At 37.1% G+C, this 16041-nt stretch overlaps 1 protein-coding gene across 29 annotated transcripts in view; it reads left to right on the top strand.

Annotated features, from left to right (window-relative positions):
- Positions 1 to 16041, top strand: part of LOC131692185 (protein muscleblind) — a 782320-nt gene that overhangs the window by 212853 nt on the left and 553426 nt on the right. For all 29 annotated transcript variants that reach the window (XR_009305926.1, XR_009305925.1, XR_009305924.1 and 26 more), the window contains one exon: positions 8104 to 9548. Coding sequence is in view for 20 of the 29 variants with exons in the window: in XM_058979064.1 (XP_058835047.1) it covers positions 9360 to 9548 (189 nt within the window). In the remaining 9 variants the exon portion in view is untranslated. The remainder of the gene's footprint in view (positions 1 to 8103; positions 9549 to 16041) is intronic.

Genomic DNA, 16041 nt, shown 5'->3' with positions numbered 1-16041 from the left:
ATTATATTCCATCAATATAGTAACTTATACTAATAAAATTTAAAACCGAAAGATGATTAAAATGGTTGTGAAAAAGAGGTACAAAATCGAGATATCGTACCATCACACAGATATTGTAAAGAGATGCTTTGGGGAAATAGTCTGCAAATTTATATATTTTTGCATGAAATGGTTTCATTCTTTAGCTGTGACTTCTATAATGTTTGAACTTATACCTTAAAAAATATCTTCGTTTAATCGAGTTCAAAGATGTACTGTCCCTTGATTTCCGACCCAGTTAAAAAAGTATAATTTACAATTACTATTCACTCATGTATCTACCGGTCGAGACATTGCCTGAAGAATTTCTTTTGCAAGTCTTAAGTATTTTGGAATCTATTAAAAATCTTTTCCCGGAATTTCCGAATCCCGGGTATGAGAAAACATAATTTTCCGGGATTCTGGAATCCCGGGAAATCCGAAAATAGCAGGATTCCCGGTAAATAAATACCCGCGATGGAAGCTCTACTTTGGATATTACAACGGCTTTTTCGACAAATGATCTCACAGTGACCCGCGTAATTCGAATATGGTTGAACCAATCGATCTGAATCTTCACAGTATTATCTATACTCACAGTAGCTAGTGATTGAACAATAAGATTGCTTTGAACCCATATTATTAATCCTACTGTCAAAGCAGAAATTAAATAATTGCCATTACTGGAACATTCTCGTGACTCCCTTCGATAACTACTTGTATACAAAATAAAAATCTGAACTTCAATATTTGACCTCCATTTTCGTTGTAAATTTGTTTGTTGAATCCGAAAATGAAGACAAACAAAGTATTCGAGTTAGAGTAAAAAGAAACATATCATCTTTTAAAAAATACGTTTAGTAAAATCCAAGTATCTTCGATTACACCGCATCGATATGAAATATGATTATATGGATTTGAAGGTAAATAGCTGTACTGTTGGTAATCTTTACATTTTACTTCCGTGTGGCTAATGGTTCTGACGTTATTTTTGAGTTGGTAGAAACTTTTTCTTAATGTTTCCTCGATTACTAAATAAAAAACAGCGGTTGGTCAAAATTATATACAAGACATACGCAATTCTGTATGATACATGTAATTATTATGCGTATTATTTAATATCAATTTTTAATGACATCACTTTATGGAGCCTGCAATTATTGTTATCAGAAGTCTTTAATCATTTGGATAAACGAGGTCGAATATTATCCTAGATCAAATTCTCCCAAAATTTTTGTTTATTTGTTTAACAGAGTTCTAACAGAGAATTCCCTAATATATTTTGCAACAAGCCCTAGAAAAAAATGGGATCTAAACAATTCAAGATAAGATGAGCCAGAGAAACTCAATAATTTCCTATCTATAAAAAAATTAATAACTTCCACGTTTTTCATCTGATATAAACTAATAAGTACTTATTTTTATTGGTTATTAATAAGCTTTAAGTTCCCCTAAAAATAAATTTTTTACAATTGCTTTATCTTGCCCAGAATGATTTGGTCATTTTTTTTAAATGAAGCGAAATTAATGAAAAGTTCAACAAATTCATAACAAATATTAACATAATAATATTTCACATCAATGTGCTGTACCCGAATATATTTGGATTTTACTAAAAATACTTTTTATTTTAGAGGTAAAATTCATGTTTTACACTAACTGGAAACTTCTGCACTGAAAATTTTTTGATCTTCATTTTCACTACACGATTTTATTGAAAATGAACCCGCCTATTGGGTTCCGAAATAATGTAAGGGGTTATATATCTTTTTGTGAGAAAAATGTCGATAAAGTTTGAATTTACCTAAATGCCTAAAGCAATGATTTCATTACATCAAATTTATAATATTTTGGTAGTAAATTTTTTAATGCAATACACAAGCATAAGTTTATAAAAATGTAGTCATAATTCGCGAAGTTATGGCTTTTTACCCGAAACCCGAAAAGAATAAAATCGGTTGAGTGATTCTTCGGCAATCGTGATCACGGAAAAAATATTTTTGGAAAAATGACATTTCGAGATAATCGAGTGTAAATCGACTTTGTTTCTACTTGCTTAGAGTCAGTGGCGCAGCCAAAAATTGGGTTTGGTGGGGGTTTGATGAAAATCGAACATAGTGTCAAAACGACATAATTTCTGAAACCGTTATCTTTGAAGGTTTAAAACTTCGTTGTAGATCTCCAAAATAAACAGTGCGTTTTCTGATTTAAAAATTTGAGTAATTATTTCTTCTAGAATAATTCAATTAATTCTCTTAGAATTATTTCTTTAAAAAAAAGACATCGTGGCTTTAACAAGCTTGTTAGGACTGTAGAGAGCATATCGACTAGTATTACGACATTTACGAAATGTTTTTTTTATTTCAATTATGGAGGTTTTAACCTTAAGGTCATTCGCCTCTTCGGGTTAGAAAAATCTCTTAGGAAAAATTTCTAACTGTTGTTTCTGTTCTTAAATCCTGTTTTTTTTTAATAACCTTTTATTGAGAGCTTCCCAAGCCTTATGTAATGTATGAATTTTATTGTTTAAAAACAGTAACATCATAATAACTTACTTTAAAAGTTTTCTTCTACAAATGGCCTAAAATATTTCGCCGCACTGAAGATATGGAGCATTCATGTCTTCAACCAAATGGTTTGTAAAAGATTTCTCGAAAACTTTGCTGAAGACATCAAGTCTCGACCTAAATTTGTTTGGAGAGTAAATTCGCCATAACTATTATTATTGTTTGTATTTTTTCATAAAGGTTTTAACCTCAAGGGTCATTTGGCTTTTTTGGAAATAATGCACATTATAGATTGATGTAATTCTATAAAAAAACAACGAAAACTATTGTAGTCGTCTATCCTGGGTGCATTGCTTGAAACTTCGCGTGATTTTTGTCAGAAGTGGATTCACTCTACCTTCTGCTGCGCTCTCGTGTACGTCCATGTAGTTATCGCTTGAGCAGTTGGAATATTCACTGTTGGTTGTTTTTTGATGCTTCTTGTGTTTCTGAGAGACCTTGGTGAATCCTTATTGCCTTTCCAGCACAGAAAGGTTATGCAATCACTCTGAAAACCGACCTTTTAGCCATTCGACTCAGTTCGTCGAATTTGGATAATGTGTCCACGAATATTTCGTCATTCGCACGGTTTCATTTCGTTGATCGAATAAAATGTTAGTGTATAGCCCAAAGTCCATATATAGGAAGGTCCTAGCATGCGTCTAAACAAAAACTGCCCCTGTGCTCGTATGTGTGACAGTATCTAAGGGCGAATGGTAGCGTCTACGTCATCAATACCACGTTTTATAGGCTGTCTCTGTTCACTACCACTAACGCATGCTAGGACCTTGTTTAGAGGGACTTTGTGTATAGCCCAAATATTTCGTCAGTCTCACGATTTCATCTTTTTCGTTCTAAGATCTATCAGAGTAAGAATCGTTTTAAAAATTCTCCCACGAAACAGTAGGCAAGGATGAATATTCAGTTAAAAAATCGTATAAAAATTAAATCAATCGTTCACAGAAAAATCCGTGAATCGCTTCCTGAAACATCCAGAGCGACTTTAACTCAAGAAATCTTCTATTATAAAGCTTATTCAATCTACCTCTTTATTGTTTCTGAAACTGTTGCATTGTGAAAAAAAATAATTTAGGAGATATCTGAAAATATATTTTATTGGTTAAATATTACTACGTACACTACCCGTCAAAAGTCTGGAACCGCTTCAATAAGTATTGCAACACCCATATTGAATATTGCAACACCCCCCGAAAAGTTTAGCATCACCTAGGAAAGAGTCAACTCATGAGACTGTATCTCGAGATCCAGATTGTCTGCATATTGGCTCTCTTCAAGAAAGCTTTTCTTTAAGTTAAGGAGATCTGGCAGATGAACTTTTTAGTTTGGAATTATGTCACTGCATGGCGCTAGTGTACATGTTAAGTTGTGCACTTCAACTTAACATCATCTCATTTTTATAACGACCAGAAGGTTTGTGTCTTCTGAAATTTCATTCAAATAGTCACGACCATGCACATGGCAATCGTTTTAATTTGGAATTCTGTCACTACGTGGCGCCAGTGTATAAGTGAGATAATACATTTTGAACATGTTTTATCTGGTGATTTTGCTTTCCTAGAAGATTAGGGCCTTCAGCGAAGTTGTGTACAAGGACAATAGCACATTACATACAACAGTTTGGAATCGTGTCAGTAAGTATTGTAACACCCATATTGAATATTGCAACATCTCCGGAAAATTTTGGCATCATCTAAAAGTTTTAAATTCATGGTACGGTACCTCGAAATCCTGATTAGCTACATATTTACTCTCCTCCACAGTGTTGTACTTTAGTTCAAGGAGGTCTAGTAAGTGAACATTTTAGTTCAGAATTCAGTCACTGGATGACGCTAGTGTGTATGCGAGGTGGTGCATTTGAACTTGCTCCATTTCGTTTTTCCAAAGGCCTACATTGTCAGACAAAAAAAATACTCCTATGCGTTTCACTCTATATCTTGCAAAATATTTTGAATTGGGTTCTGAATTTTTGAAATGCATTCTTAGATAGTTTATTTATTGATGAAAACGATAAAAATCATATTTTTCAAACTTACAAGGCAGACCACCACCGTAGGCGTATTCTACTCGAGACAAGCATAATATAAAATAACATAAATGAAAATGCACTATGCTATATTTCTCCTTAAGAAGAAAATTGCGCGAAGAGCGCAAAACCTATAACTAAATTAGTTGTGGAATTTGCATTTCGACTTCGTCTCATCAGAATCCGACACTAACTTAGTTAACGGACTAATTCTGACAAGCCGGCGCTAGCTTATTATTACTTATTAAAGTTATTCCAAACTTTTGACGGGTAGTGTATGTGCTTCTCAAAGGGATTTCTGTTGATCGTGCTGAACCCCAGAGTATTCCACAAAATATAGAACTGTAATATAGCAAAATAAGGTTGACTTGTCTGAGAAATCTGAATATAAAAAAAATTAAATTGAAAAATCGGTTGCAAAACAAATCCGAGTAAAAAGATATTTTATAAATAAAACGATTCTGAAAAATGTAATATTTTGCGAATATTAAGGCACCCCAAAATGTTATTACCTTATAGTCCTAAGTTTACCCTAAAATTCATCCAAAAAATAAACCTTTGCTCAATTCGGTTTGAAAAAAAAACGATTATAAGATTGTCATTTTCTCAAGGTAAAATATGATCAGTTTTCTGTGAATCCATTACAAATGGAAAATTTATAATCTATTTTCAATCCCATTCAAAGTCCTTTCAGAAAAACTAAAAAGATTTAGATTTGATCAAGTTAAAGATATTTTAAAATTTTGACCTATTTCTTCGGACCAATTTTCAATGCCAACTTTCCCTCAAAGTAGGCATCTTATATTGGACCAAAGTCCATGCAACTTATGCACAAATAAACGCTGAAATTTTCATCCATATCGGATCATCAATACGACCTCTCGGATAAAGGAATACTCACATTTGAAAAACTGGTTCTTACCCGACTTTTACAGATGATAGCCCATGTCCGATTGCTATGCTTGAAGTTTATATCCAATTTTCACGTTCAAATATATTTAAAGCGTGTTTCACAAATCATGTTCTGTTTTCCGACTTTTATTTTTAGTCGGGTAAAATATTTAATTGGTTAAACGGATTAAAAATACTAACCTACAATTTACACTCAACAAACTATTCGATATGGCGAATTGGGGTTGGTAATGTTGAACATGAAATCTAAACACTGAACCGTTCAATATGGAATTATTCTAAAAATTAAATCATTAAAATGTGTTGTCGAACGCCGTCCAAGCCCTGAGACTTGCATGAAGTATGAGTTTAATATGGAAATGACAAACAAGTAAATACGTGGTGCGCTTTAACCCAGCACAGCACGAACTACATGTTTATACATATATTCTGTTTGAAGACCGACTTCTGCTATGCCTGCCTGTAGTCAGAGTCTACAGCAGCTAGCTTTTGCAATAAAATACAATTATTATTTCATTCATAAGCCAAAACAAACGCAGTCTTTTATAGAGTTGATGGTCTCGACGGTGTCTCGCTAAGGCGACTATCCAACATTGTTGTTGCTGCTGATTCTGCAATTCACTCTCTTCTCTTTCACACTCCATGCTCAGAAGAAGTAGTTGATCTTGGAACGAAATCTATCCAATTACGTTTTATTAACTTTTACGGAACACGCCGTTCGGTTGGTCCCATCGTGACCGATCGTAGAAGGGTAATGGACGAATCTGAAAAGTGAGAAGTTTATTAAATTCTAACACGCGTAGGTTTGAAATTTTTCGCGAAGCTGCGGTTGAGTAAGGCGTTTGGCATTTCGTTGTTATTCTGTTCTCCGCGATGAGATCATTAGGCGCCTCCGATCCGGTTAAGACCGTTTAATATGCGGAAGCTATCTACAGTGGAACTATTGTGAACAAATCTACCATCCTGAGGAAATGCTGCCTACAGTTTGACGTGAACCTTTTGTCATGCGTAAATCGGATTATATTGTCGGCCTTTGTCAGATACCTAATAATGTAGTTAATTAAAGGACAATCGTGTGAAACCTGTTATTGTATGCGTGGGCAAATTGTGTGAAGTGTTTGGTAGATGCCTTCAATTAAACTATTAAACGCTTCCACTGGAACGCAAACACTGTAAGCAAACTATCATGCGTCTCCTTTAATTGAATCAGGTTTCAAACGATTCCTATCTTGTCGACCGTTGTGTGGTAAGTTCCTATGAACGATAAAACTTTTCAAAGATATTAAAGACGGTCCAGAACCAAACACACACTACAAAGTTCGAATAACTGCTATGCAGAGGCAGCACCAAATCTGCTCCAAAACACACTAAACTGGTTCCAGTTATTTCCCAGAAGCTACACACCAAAAAAATGAATTTTATCTTTGTAATTCCATAACTTGACACAATTTTATAAACTGTACTTCACTAAATGACGAGATATAACCGAGTTCCATTTAATTGTATATGAAAAATGTACTTTCCATAAAATTGCACTTACCAACATTTAAAACATAGGTCAAGGTCAGGAGGCGTAATTTTATACGATTTTTTATTAGTGTGTAGCCTATTCCCAACCGTTTTCCGTACCTAAAGGATCAAACCAACCGATTTGTACGTATACAGTTTACACTCGCCAACCATCCTAGCCCACGCACACAAAAAAGCTTCTAATCGTCTGATGGTTGACGGGCGGCCTCAGAAGGAAAAGGCATGAAATCGAGTAATCCAATTACTTGGGCCGATGATCGTTCTGTGTGCGCTCTTTGTTGATTCTTTCCCAGCAACTTGTGGTGCGGTTCGTTAAATCCTCCCCTCCCTATCACCACGTCGATGTTGCCGCAAGTCAGTATGTATGCGTGCGTCCATTGCGCTAGTTGCGAAAGAAAAAGCACCACCGAAAATCAATGTAAATATAAATACACCGAGACTGGAGGGAAGGGCGCATTTTCGCACGTGTTGTTTTTGACGGTGTCGTAGTCTTGTGCTGTGACTGCACAAAATCGAAAAAAGTGGAAGCATAAACAGATACTCATCCTGTCGAACGATGAAGGTAAACTGGTGGGTGGGCCTTTTAATTTTAATTGAGAAATGGAATCAATTTCAATTTGAAAGGCTAATGGCTTTGTAAACAAAGTGAGAACCATTTATTTAGCAAGCTTATATGGCTAGGTAACCGAAATAAAGTAAAAATAGGAGCTTGTTCAGTTTGACGTTTTATTTTTTGACATGGTAAGCAAGTCCGGTATATTCTAGAAATATTTGAACTTCGGGTATGTAATATGGTATAAAATGTATCGAAGATGTTTTACACTCATTAAACTTTGAAACATATTAGAAAAGTCGTTTTTGAAGAAATAGGTCTCAACTTTCGATTTCCACCAAAAAGTAAACGAGCCTTACTGTAGCAATCGTTTATAAAACCGCTCGAAAGAATGTTTGTCATCTAATTTATGATACCCACTCTCTCTCTCTGATCTAATTTTAGCATCTTTACCACCTATTAACATACTTAATGATCGCTTTCATTTTTCTTCTTTCCAGAGCAAGCGTCCTCTCCCCATCCAAATTACGCCCAAACTGGCTTTGCGCGCGCTATAGCTGTATTTTATTGGTTCTCAATCCTGAAACTCGACGAGCGCTGCCAGCGTCACCTCCCCTGCTGCTAGTCGTCTGTCCTCGCGCACCGCTGCTGCCACCGCCTATGCCCCTAGCTCCTTTGTGCTTGTGCTTTTCGCATCTTCTACTGCAACATCCAACAGAAAAGGCGAAGCTCATTACATCCTAGAAACAGCCAACTGCACTATCACACCAATTATACCACAGAGAGCAGTAGGAACGAAACCGCGTAGAAAAGAAACTGATAAAAAACGACAGGACAAAAAACACCACACTGACAGAGTTTCTGATTTCCGTCGCCTGCGAATTCTGATAGAAGTCTGCCGCCTCATTGCCCGCACAGCCGCAGGATATCCATGAACGGGGAGCAGAAGTAATTAGAAGTTACCAAACAGCGAGAGCAGAAAAAGCGACTCGCAAGGCGAAACCAGGAAACGGCATAACTCTTCCCAAGGACAATCAAAGCTAGCGTCCGTCGAGTGAACATAGAGAAGGTATAGAGGGGTATCCTGAAACAGGAAGCTTATTATCCACATCTCCATCAAAGCAGTAGCAGTCGAAAGCTGAGACAGTCGGTCAGTCAGCCAGCACTAAAACTCGGACTGATAGACACAGAGAAACCAAAAAACGTCCGTTCCTGAGTAACTACGAAGGAATTAATTTTTTTAAATCTTAGCACCAGAGAAGTGAAGATCGAGAAGCAAAAGTACCTCTAGTCTTCGGTTTTAATTGCCATAGGAATTAGTTAGCGAAAGCAAACAACGCAGACGGGAAAGCACTCCTCTGAAGAATACTGAATCATCTACATCGACTTATCTTGTGATACTAAACGAAGAAAATAAAAAGACCTGCCGAAACGGTGGCTCGAAACGAATCAAACCATTCAGTAGAAAGGATTCTTAGGACAGTTTTAGAATATCGTTGTATCAAATCGCAGCGTTTATCGCCGATAGTGAATGTTTGTGTAGATTGTTTCCCGATTTTATACACTCACACACCCCCCGTTGTTTATTTTGTGTAGTTTTGCTAGTAAACAAGAGTTAAATTACCACATCACAAAAGTGTTGAGGTTATTCCGAGTGAGCGTGAAAAACAGAAAGAGAGTGCGAACTAGCAACCGCCAAGGCCTAAACGCATAAACCAAAAGCACACACTACCACACAAAGGAAAAGCCCCAGCGAATGGCCGCTATGATGAACATGACAAATCTACTGAACGGCAAAGATTCTCGCTGGCTGCAGTTGGAAGTATGCCGCGAGTTCCAACGCAACAAATGTTCCCGCCCAGACACCGAGTGCAAGTTCGCCCATCCGCCGGCCAACGTCGAAGTACAAAACGGACGCGTCACCGCGTGTTACGACAGTATTAAGGTAAGTGCTTTGCTTTTCTTTCAACTTGAAGATGAGGTTGCTTTTTCACACCGATGTAGCAGAAGGAAGTCGTTCTTGGTCCGACTGAAGAAAGCGTAATTCAATCTGGTCACCAAATTGGCTTTTTGCTTTCGTTTCATCTGTTAAGGGGTTGTATATGTTTAGGTCGCCCAAAAATTGATTTTTTTCTTGTATCTTAAAATGTAGGTTCTTAAGAATATTTTCCCAATCTTTGTGCAGATTTAAGCAGTAGAAGCCAAAGGCTTTTGTCATCTTGCTTCTGGTGTTGTGCCTGTGATTGCCGTAAAAATTTTCAAAATGGGCCCTCGGAAAAGTTTTAACTGCCTTGAGAGCATATATCGAGGTGAGTTGAGCACCCAATTATCAAGTTTGGTAGAGTGTAGCACCGGCTACACCGGTGCACAGTGATGCCACTTAGAACAAATTTGGCCAAAATCTCAAAATCTGTCCAAATCACTAAACTAGACTATTTTAGTACTCTGGATTACATTTTTGCATACACGATTTTATAAAAAATGGTTTTGGATTGATTAGGGTGGTCCCAACACACAAATAAGAAATTTCCTACCAACATAGAAAAGGTTAATTTTAGTGTTACAATCTGGTCGAACGTTATATCATTCAAAACCAACAAATTTCTGACATTTTCCTGATCATTGCAAATATCGTTTGTGTTTTCTATTCGTTTATAAATATATCGTTTATAAATATTTCGTAATTGCAATAATTTCTTGCTTCACTTGTTATTTCATCAAACCTTTGACAAAAAATAGTTACCTATCGAGTTTGGCGCAATACACCACTATGATATTCTGAAAGATGATGAAATTTTCTATAATATGCAACTGCTTTTCCGATTTTTCCTTCCTGTAAAAGTTATGATGAATATTCAAGGTTGTATATTAAGAAGGTATTCTTTATCATCAAATGCTAACATTTCCAAATTTTCAAGTATGTCTTAATCCAAGGTTAATTTTCGTTGCATATTGAGGTAGAATACCATGAATTTTAAAGATATTGGGAATTAACTTGTGATGAATATGTTCTAAATTCAATTATGAGTTAGAAGTGTTAAATAAAATCGAAACCTGAAAATACCTCATTTCTAATCAGATCTCAACATCCAAAAAATACTAAGACATCTTCAAACACCACAATTTTTCGCAGGTTTTTAAATCAACTATTTTGGGCCCAAAGAAAAATATTTTTGATGATAAAAATTGAATTTCATATTTTTAATTTTGGCCAGCTTTGCATTACTGTGCGTGGACTGTCAAAAACGAAAATGCTACAAGTTTCGGTTTACTTCCACTTCCTACTGTAATCACCAAAGATCTAAATACTACCCGCAGTGATTCGTCTCCAACAAAAAATATTACCAAAGGTTTCGTTTTAACAAAATTTTCTGGACATGTAAAGGGTGCTTTGATCGAAAATTGGTCATACAAGGATGTGTTTAAATCAAACTTTGTATTAAAGAATCAAAACATGTATCTTTTGCAAGTTGAACAGAATAAAAAGAAAAATATTCATCCAAACTTCTTTCTTAGCGAATGAAAATTGCCTTTAGGGATCATCCATAAATGTCGTAGCATTTTTTGAGTGATTTTTAACACCCCCCTCTCCCATCGCAGCATTTCGTCACAAACCCCTAAATACCCCCTGGTAATTACGTAACTTGACGGTAAACCTCCCCCCCCCCTTGACCCCGTAAAAATTTAAAAAAATTAAAAAAAAACGATGTTAGATGAAATGGGTAAAGCTACGTAGCATGACATGACTACTACCCTCTGTCGTCACACATCATCACAACATACAAAACTCCCCCCTCCTCCATATATTGCTACGTCATTTATGGATGATCCCTTAGTATGATCCCATTCCATCAAATTTTCTCGAGGTTCCGCTTGACGATTGCCCAATATTTTTCCATTTTTCTCTGTTCTTGGGTAAACCTGGAAATTGTTTGCGCCATACCATGACCTTTTTCCGTAATGGCAACAGACCAAAACCGGCCAAAAGAACAGGGAACAATTGTGTTGGTTGAGGAAAGGCAACAGACGTTATTCGAGGCACTTCAGCACATAGATTTCTTGGTTGCGATGTAAAAGTCGCTATTCAAGCTACAGGAACAGATGACCTGAACAGATGTTTGAAAATCTTTGCCGCCTTTCTTCTTTCAGTCAACGTGTAATATATCTGTCCAGGAAGCTGTTTAAAGTATTCCATGACGATTTTTTTAATGCATGATGAAATAATTACGTCAACTTCACCGATTTTTGAACGCTTTTTATTGAATGAGTGATTGCGGTCAGCTATTAAGGATGAAATGTCATTAATATTTGCAATTTAGGGTTAGCTTCTTCTTCTCATTTTTGAATTTCACAATAATTTTTTTTAAATCAACTAGAGTGTTCGTTCGCCGTTTCTGGAACTACGTAAATTTTTAGGATTAATTGCACACCTTGAAAAAAAAACGAAAAATGACATAGTTTTACGTTTGATTTGATTCAGATATGGCGTGGAATCTCACAAAACACGTAATTTGATTCCACATATGGCGCCATATGTTTTGATAAGTGTAATTTTATGTCACACGTCATTTCGTGAATTACGGTTTGTTAAATTGTATCATGTTTGAAATTACGTCAAAGGTTCCAAAGAAAGGGAAAAGGCAAAATACACGTCACGGGCCCGGAAACCGTACACTCAGATACTGACGAAACCTCATTGTCTCATTATGGATGATTAAATTTTCATCAAGGCAGACTTCCGGCAGCTTGTGGGGCTACTGTTCTTCACCACCCAGCACAAGTTTGATGTACTGGAGGAAGTAAGGAAGCAGAAACTTTCAAGTTTGCCAATAAATACATGATTTGGCAAGCGATCTGCTCATGTAACAAACGGAGTGCGCCATTCGTGACTACCGAGACTGTGCCCCAAGGAATGTCTACAGAAGCGTCTATTTCCTCAGTGGAAGTAACACGAGGGGCCTACGATCTTTTTGCCGGATCTCGCTTGCCACTATTCAAATGTTGACCTGGAGTGGTACGAAGCCAACGGAGTCACTTTCGTACCCAAGGACATGAACCCCTCCTCCCCACAACGTAGCAGAACTAAGGTCCATAGAAAAATACTGGGCAATTATGAATCAGGCACTACGGAAGCACCCCAAGGGGGTCAAATCTGTGGAAGACATGAAGAAAAAGAGGTTTTCGTACGTAAAAATCTGCAGCCAGATATTGTACAGAGCCTAAGGTGCGGGCGTACCGGTTATAGTATTAGAGTTGAATGAAATGAATGAGCCAAAAGCTTACTAGTGGGTTATATTTTATTGTCTGAAAGTTTGAAAAGGATCGGCAGAGGCGTCTTGAGACTAAGCTGGTCCCTGGGTACTCTTGAGCTAGGCGCATCTATTATTAAACAGGTATAAACAGCTGTAATAGCAGGAGGATCAAAAAAAGATTCCCAGCATTACGGAACCATGTCCACTCCACGCCACCCTGAGACTCTTTTCCAAATTTGAGCCAAATCAATCAACCGTGTTCAAATTATTTAAAAAAATGGGTTCAAAATATACGGAGAACAAAGACGATTTCAGATTTTCACAACCACGGGTCGTTGCCGATGTCCAAATATCGTCAAAAACGCAAGATGAACTGAGGTTATTTGTTTTTCTGGCCGATCTGACCGATGGTGGAAAATGGCCTAACACGTTATATGCGGTGGTGCGAGTTCGAACTCAGGTTAGCTGCATACAGGGAAGTGGACTTATCAACTACGCAATAGTATTCCCATACGGTGTAAGCTGACCTTCATAGTTGGAAGATGTTGTTTGCGGATGAAGGGTACTTCCATCAAGATGGAGGAATGTTGGGGTAGGGTGTCTTAAACGTCCATTATTGGAACGTTATGTAGTGTAGCGAAAATTTCATCGCGCATACTCCACAATGTATAACCCTAAACGAAGCGTACTGTTCCTATATTTTTTGGAATACTGCATGTAGTTTGCATGTGGTCAGCACCATTGATTTGTTTAGTGTTGTTCCTGGTATAATAGCTTCTTGATGTTCCTGATATAATGAAACTAAACGGAGTCGACTTCCGACTTTGGAAAAAGCCACATTTTTTCTTTCAATGAATAGTCGGGAACCAAATCAATCGGTGTTATTTGGAGTCTAAGCGCGCGAATCGTCACGAGATTCGTTCATTTTGTTCGTATTGTTTTCTGCCGGAATAGAAATAACGGTTCTTTGCAATATTGTCTCTTTTTGCACGAATTGTTGGTGGCGTAGATTTTTTTATATATAACGGCAGACGGTTTGTGCATTCGATTATTATAACCGGTTCAGGGAGGCATAGAAAGCGAACTGGTAATAATAACAGTATCCCTGTTCAATAAATTGGAGTTTCGAAGACAACCATTAACATGCTCACTATTAGATATAATAATTGTTCAATACCTTAGTTTTCGCGTAAAGTTTGTTTAAAATTGCTTTCAAAACGACACAAAAAAATTGCTCGAATCGATCAATATGATCAGTACAATTTGTTTCAATGGCGGGAATGTAAAATATTCGAAACATAAAAGACGCCGAGTGCACGTTGCCGCGACGCCAAACATGCAATAGCATTCGCCACTTTTCTAGAAACTGACGATTTGAATTTAGCTAAGAGAACTGCCTGTATGAAGCGCCATACAAAAATATTCATAAGAATATTTACGCTAGCCAATGTTCGAGGCTCTGCGAATGTCCTCAAACGCATGCACTTTTACCGTGACTCAATTAATCAAATCATTGGTAAAGACAGGGTCGATATGTGTAAACACTTTCAAAAAAAAATTTTTTGGAATTCATGATCGTTTGTCTTCATGATGGTTTATTTTTTTAGTTAGGGTGGATGCACTACGAAAAACTATTACTGGTTTTGTACCAGTATAAGACTGAGCAGGCATAATGAAACATGCCACATCCGGCCAAAAAGTGTCGAGTCTTCGTAAGACCTCAAGAGGTCACTTTTGGGCGCTTCCATGTGGATTTGTCCATTTACAGGCACAGATATGACGTAGAAATTAATATTTTTTCACATCCACAGATCGCTCATCATACAAGGTTTTCTGGTTGGTTGGCTAAGGTTCGGTGCCTTCTAAACGTTGTATACGTAGTGTAGTAAACGTTTTATTGTTAAAAATAAATTGAAACTTGAATCAAAATGTTGAATTGACATTAGAACTGGTTCAATAGTCATGCAGTGTCTCGTTTTCTGCCGTTCTGATGCCTTTTAAATGTTTTGATCACATGGGATACGGTGCAATGTGCGATTCCGAGCTGTTACAGATCTATTGTTACCCCCAAGCAAAAATGTTATGCATAAATATTTTTTGAAATTTAGTCTATTGAATAATTTTATATTAATCCTAAGTAAGGGGCCCGCAAAATCCCGGGGCCCCTGGCCTTGGCCCAGTGTGCCCATGCGTAAAGACGGTACTGTGGATCAGTCCAGTAGATAATTGTCTACAGCATTTTTCCGTGATGCAAATTGATGTGGGATACCCTTTATTTGAGGTAGCAGCACAAAGTTTGGATGAAATATTATAACTACGCGTTTTAGTGAGTAAAAAGATCGTATCTCGTGTGTGACGTTATGAAAAAAGCTTACTGTATGGACAATTTCTGTGCCGTTCAGCAGTTAAAGGTACAGCCATCTTGAAGCAAGGCAGAAAGATACATGAATTTCGATATGCTCAAGATGAAGTCAACTGTCAGTGAAATTCATTCCAACTTTTTCCTTTATTCTATCCGAGTACGTAGAAGAAGGGCTAATATGATTTGAATTTTACGCCAAACAGTATTACATTTTTTTATATGTACATTTTGCGTTGTAAACCTGCTTATGGGCGGTTGAGCGAAGAAACCAAATCTCCAAGCCGCTCGCTCGTTGTCCGTTCTTTTGTGGTGCTTTGATCGAAGAATGACCGGTTGGTGCTCTCGTCTACCGCTTGGTTTCATATTCGAGGCTAGATTATATTTTTCTCATTCAGCTTATTTTTTCTCATTCAGTACCCAAAAGCTGAACTATGTAGCGTACACTACATATACTTGATGTAGTATAGCAGAAGCAGCATAAATGGACGGGACTCACGCTGGATGAAATTTCAACAACCAACCATTATGTCCTGTGTCTGTCGGTCGTTGTAACAACCAGCAGTGAAGGGCTTTTCCTGCTACATGGTTGTGACGGAAGTGGAACAGATTGAAAAAGCTGCCTGGCTGTTGAATGGGGTTTGGATTTTTCCTTCCTCGAACAGCTGAGCTGAGAAGTTTACTCGGTTTTGGATGAATGGAGGCATTATGTAAATACGTTTCTTACAAAATGGTACAATCTGTTTTTCTTCCGTATCAAAAGAGGATTATCTCCTAAAATTTTGTGTATGTTCCTTGAGTATAGTGTTTCTGTTGTGCCTCGGAAG

The sequence above is a fragment of the Topomyia yanbarensis genome, chromosome 3 (genome assembly GCF_030247195.1).
Source record: "Topomyia yanbarensis strain Yona2022 chromosome 3, ASM3024719v1, whole genome shotgun sequence".
Classification (NCBI taxonomy): Eukaryota; Metazoa; Arthropoda; class Insecta; order Diptera; family Culicidae; genus Topomyia; species Topomyia yanbarensis.
This window is presented reverse-complemented; position numbering and strand designations above follow the sequence as displayed.